The 6,000-nt window shown below is 38.5% G+C and overlaps 1 protein-coding gene across 1 annotated transcript in view; it reads left to right on the top strand.

The window, feature by feature from the left end:
• Positions 1-5,144: 5,144 nt before the first annotated feature.
• The window catches only part of LOC108719399, an 85,140-nt gene continuing 84,284 nt past the window's right edge, over positions 5,145-6,000 (top strand). The window contains exon 1 of the mRNA XM_041565672.1: positions 5,145-5,533. Coding sequence (XP_041421606.1) covers positions 5,145-5,533 — 389 coding nt within the window. The remainder of the gene's footprint in view (positions 5,534-6,000) is intronic.

Genomic DNA, 6,000 nt, shown 5'->3' with positions numbered 1-6,000 from the left:
TAAAATGCCATATTTTATATAATGAACTTATTGCACAAGGCTAAAGTTTCAGCTTGTCAATAGCAGCAATGATCCAGGACTTCAAACTTGTCACAGGGGGTCACCATCTTGGAAAGTGTCTGTGACACTCACATGCTCAGTGGGCTCTGATTGGCTGTTGAGAAGCTAAGCTTAGGGCTCGTCACTAATTATCCAGCAGAAAATGAGCTTCCCTGGCTGTAATATAAGCTGATGCTACAGGTTTGCTGATTATTAAATTCTGATGCTAATTGCACTGGTTTCTGTGCTGCCATGTAGTAATTATCTGTATTAATTACTAATCAGCCTTATATTGTGACATTTCTATTCTATGTGTACTGTATATTGTGAGTGGGTCCCTAAGCTCAGTAAGTGACAGCAGCACAGAGTATGTGCAGTGAATCAGCAGAAAAGAAGATGGGGAGCTACTGGGGCATCTTTGGAGACACAGATCTTTACTGCTAAAGGGCTGTGGTTGCCTTGGGCTGGTACAGAATCTCAATAATGTGCATATTGCCTACTGATAAGCCTTAATAGTACAGGTATGGCATCCATTGTCCAGAAACCCATTATTCAAAAAGCTCCAAATTACAACAACACAATCTCCTATAGACTCCATTTTAATCATACTTGATCCCAGCTGAGATATAATCAATCCTTATTAGAGGCAAAACAATCCTATTGGATTTATTTAATGTTTAAATTATTTTCTAGTAGACTTAAGTTATGGAGATCCAAAAGACCCCTTATCCGGAAAACCCCAGGTCTTGAGCACTCTGGATAACAGGTCCCATCCCTGTACCCAAAAATGTGAAAGTAACATCTTGAGGTAAAGTTCTTTAAGCTCATTAAAACAGCGAAACAACTTGGAACTTTGTGCACTGAACGATAAACTTCAAACCGAATAGTATTTAAGAAATCATGAATGAGTAAATCTCCAAATCCCAAATTTCCAACTGATCCTAGCTCATTATATTGTAAGGGGGTCATTTATTGAACCTTGATTTTTTTTTTCTGGTCAAGGTTTTTAGGAGGGAAGCTCAAATTTTTGTCGAAAAAAGAAAACCTTGAATTTTTTTAAATTAAGCTGCTAAAAATCCAAATCTGAAAAAAACTCCATCTCAAACTTGTCAAGGTCATGTAGAAGTCAATGGCAAATGACCCTTAAATCGTTTCTTGACGTCATGATCTGTGCTGGATAATCGGAAAAAAAAAATTGAGTTTTCAAAGCGTCAATCATACAAACTGCAAAGTTCTGAACATAAATGCATGAGAAGGTGTGTGTAATTAGCAATACTACTAATGGGCTTTCCTTTTGACATTTTAGGGGCAGATTTATCAAGGGTCAAATTGAAAATTTGAATTCGAAATCTGAATTTTTCAATGGTCAAAAATGTCAAATTCGACAAGGGAGTTATTGAAATTCGATTCAAGTTTTAAAAAAAATCAAATTTGATTTTTGAAATTTATCATACCCTGGCCCATACCTGTATCAGGTTGGACAATTAAAATTGCCTTGGAGAGAGAGGAAAGTACCCCATATATTCCTTACTTGCTGATTGTTAGAAACCCTTAAATTAATTATACTTGATAAATCAATTCATTAACCTCCCACCAATCAACTCACCAATTTCATTAATTCTAAGTAATAATCGTATTCACATAAGGAGTAATAAATTATTAGCATTAATTGTGTTCTGTGAATATTGCTTTCATCGACTTAAATAATAAAGTGATTGGTGCTTGATAATTGATTATTGCCTCATTCATCAATTCAACATTGTTCCTCTTTCAAAATAGAATTATAAGATATTAAATAAATGGCAGTGATTTATTAACTAAACACAGTGCAAGATGCTTGAGTTCAAAGGAGAATTGATCTATCCCCAATATTATAAATATAAAGTGCCAGGTGCTTCAATTAATTACATCAAATTATCCTACAGTTGATTAGATTATGCCACACAAATGGATTAATACTAAATTAGCGAATTAACAATTAAATTAATGGAGCGCTTGAGCTCATGGAAATAGATTGAAAAGGAAAAATTGTAGAGGTGGAGCTGTCCCAGGAGCCGTATCTCAATTTTTTTTTATCTCAGGAACACCACAAAGTAAAGACAGTCAAAGTATACTGGACTGTGGTCGTAATATTATTTTACACTAACTCATAAAGAGCTCTAAACGATAAGACCACAAATCCAGCAACCTTTAGGAGTATTAGAAAGAGAAAGAGAAGATAATGAATTCAAATGCCACTTCAAATTCTAGGGAGCCCCACAGGATAACCCGCTGTCACAGCTTCCATGAGAAAAAGGACCCTTCAGTGCTTTAATTATTAATAAGACCAAAGCACACTTGGGTTTAAAAAGAGAATTCTACTAGGATTAAGAAAATTTGCTTTAAAAAATAGCTTTAAGTTAAGTGTATATGTATTGCTATTGAACGTAGTGTCTGTCTGTGCCTTTCTATTCTCTGCACTGGTGGTTCAGACTGTTGATACAATGTAAGACAAGGCAGCTGATTAGCAGACCTGTCTTTGCTGGGGGGTGTTGGAAAACAACAGACAGAGATTGTTACAGTGCATGTTACTTAAAATGGCAGCTGGTCTGGAGGTCAGGTCAGGTATAGCAAAGCTGAATAACAGCAACTGTCAGCTATGGAAATTTAAGGTGGAAATGCTTTTATGTAAGGATGACATGTGGGAGGTACTCAGCACAGAGTGACCAGAAATCAATCCTGAGCATTGGGATAAAAGAAACAGACAGGCTAAAGCAGTTATTAGCCTATTGGTGAAAGATGATCAACTGATTCACATCAGGAAAGAAACTACAGCAAAAGGTATGTGGAAAGCACTGCAGGCACTCCATGAGAGATCAAACGTAAACAGTAAACTGTACCTGCTGCATAAACTATACAGCAGAAAAATCAGGAAATGCAGGAACATTTAAATGCAACTTTAGAAATTGCAGAACAGCTCAGAGGAATTGGAGAGAAAATTAAAGCCATTCTAGCTCTCCTTCTATGCAGCCATACTGAATCATATAGCCCTCTGATAAATGCCACTGAAGTCAGACCAGAGTCAGAAATAACTCTAGAACATGTCAAAGGCAAGTTAATTGATGAATATAATCACAAAAAGGAAAACAGAGCTGTGAAAGAAACGATAGCACCAGAAACTGCTCTTAAAGCTGGAAAAATTGCAAAAGATGATGCACAGGGCAGATTGTGTTTTCGCTGTAAAAAGCCATGCTATTTAAAGAAAGACTGCTTGATATGGAAAAATGAACAAAAACATGCAGTGGCAAAGACAGCAAAAGAAATTGCAAAGGGTGTTGCACATAAAACTCCAGATGGTATAGATACACAGTGGAGTGGATGTTGTGGATGTTTCAAGCTTACTCAAGATAACTGCTCATCAAACTGGTGTATTGACTCAGGAGCAACGAGTCACATGACAAGTGATAAGATTCATTTCTTGAATCATAGACTGTCATACAAATGACAAAGCGTTCCTTACAAATGGGAACAACATCATTGTGAAAGGAATTGGTCAAGGCTAAGTGAACTGTGTCACAAACACAGGACAAAAACGGAATATACTTGTGAAGGATGAACTGTATGTTCCAGAATTAGAACTGTATGCTCCTATCAGTGCTCTGTTCATTTTAAAGGCAAAGTATGCACAATTCAGAATGGTTCAGAAATTATAGCTGAGGGAACAGCAGACAGACACCTGGATAAATTCAAAGAGTACATCGCAGAATCCACAAACACATTCCAGCGCAATCCTGTGACACTAAGATCTGACAATGGAGGGAGTACACAAGCATTGAAGCTAAAGCATATCTAAAGGAACAAGGCATTCAACATCAAACAAGTGCTCCATACACTCCAGAACAGAACGGTGTAGCAGAAAGAAAGAATCGCACACTTGTAGAGATGACAAGGTGTATGCTGAATGATGCCAACCTCCCAAACAAATTCTGGGGAGAAGCAAGAACTACAGCAACATACCTACAAAACCGTCTACCAACAAAATCTATAGCAGCTACCCCTTGTGGAATGGTAAGAAACCTAGTGTAAATCACTTGAGAACATTTGGTTGCAAGGCACATTCCAAGTATAAAATGCCACAAACTGGGAGACAGAGCTACAGAAGGTTTATTGGTTGGATACAGTGAGCAAAGAAAAGCTTACAGAGTTCTAAATCCTAAAACCTGCAAAGTGACAGTAAGCCACAGCGTATATTTTGACGAGTCTTCCTTATCAAAAACCATGATACCCGAATCCTCTGAAGAGACAACAACAGTATCTGTGACAGGAGGGGTATAACCACTTGACAAAACAGGTGACTCTATGCAGTGTCGGACTGGGACACCAGGGGCCCACCCAAAAACCTTAGACCAGGGACCCACCATAAAACAGACCAGGGGCCCACTCAATATTCTTCATCTCCTCAATCAACCTCTATTCTCCTAGTCTGTTCTCTTTACATACTATAATCAATTATTCCATCTATTTAGCCTCTTTGTTCTCTTAGAAATAGGGAATGGCCATGAAATAGGCCAAAAGTTTAGCAGCATGAGGGACCACTGACACCTGGGCCCACCCGGAGTTTTCCTGGTATCCCGGTGGGCCAGTTCGATACTGACTCTATGAAGCACATAATGGAAAATTCACAAAGTACAACTCAACAACAAAATGTCACAGAGGAAACTGAACTTTGAAGGTCAACCCGCACCACAAAAGGCATACCAGCTCCTAGATACTCTTGCAAAGCTTACACACAAGAAATATTCGAACCAAACTCCTGGGAAGAAATCAATCAGCTACCAAAAAATGAAGCCAAAAAATGGCAAGTTTCAGCACAAGAGGAAATCGATTCCTTGAACAAAACTGAAACATGGACTTTGATTCAGTTACGTCAGGGTCGCAAAGCAATAGGTCGTAAGTGGATATTTAAAGCGAAATACAATGCAAATGGAGAAGTTGAGCGTAACAAGGCGAGATTAGTCACCAAAGGGAACTCATGAAAATTTGGTCAGGACTATGATGAAGCTTTTGCTCCAGTAGTGAAACATACAACTGTGAGAACACTCCTATGTATGGCAGCCAGCAAAGGTATGCAACTAAGACACCTTCACCTTTATGGTGAAATTGATGAAGACCTATACATGGAACAACCACCCGGTTTTGTGAATCCAGAAACCATAGATTTGGTATGCAAGCTTCAGGAGGGCCTATATGGACTTAAACAAGCTGCCAGAGCCTGGAATGAGAAAATAAATCAAGTCCTTTTACATGGAGGATTTTCCAGAAGCAAGGCAGATCCATGTCTTTACAGTAAGAAAGAAACCAACAGATGGATATACGTATTGATCTATGTGGATGATGTGCTAGTCGGTTATGAGCAAGAAGGGGACAGTGATGATATTGTTCAAAGACCACAGGCAAACTTTGAAATGAATCACCTTTTGAGGGACTCTCAAGATCAGGGCATCATTGAATTGCAGTACTGTCCAACAGAGACTATGGTGGCAGATGCATTAACCAAACCATTGCCCAAGGATCATTTTGAGAAACTGATTGAAAGAATGAATCTTGTGGAATAATCTCCATACTGTTGAGAAGAGGTGTTGGAAAACAACAGACAGAGATTTTTCCAGTGGATGTTACTTAATGAAGGGAGGATCTATTGTCACCGAGCGACTAATCTCCCCGAATCTGACCGTGTCTCTGCCCTAAATCGAGAGAAACTTGATTAACTCCCGTGAGCCCCTTATTAAATGCAAACCTCTGATCTCAGCCTTTGATAAATGCGCCTTTTGATTTTCCAGTTGGAGGAGAAGCAGGGAAAAGAATATGTCCTTGTCTTCCCACCCAAAAAACTGATCTTCTGTTAAAGAATAAAAGGCTGACATGTAAACAACATTGGTACAGTCCATAGAATGTCATACAGAATAAAAATCTTCGGAGAGC

Source organism: Xenopus laevis, chromosome 6L (assembly GCF_017654675.1).
Source record: "Xenopus laevis strain J_2021 chromosome 6L, Xenopus_laevis_v10.1, whole genome shotgun sequence".
In the NCBI taxonomy this organism is placed as follows: Eukaryota; Metazoa; Chordata; class Amphibia; order Anura; family Pipidae; genus Xenopus; species Xenopus laevis.
The sequence above is the reverse complement of the archived record's forward strand: the minus strand, read 5'-3'. Positions and strand labels throughout refer to the sequence as shown.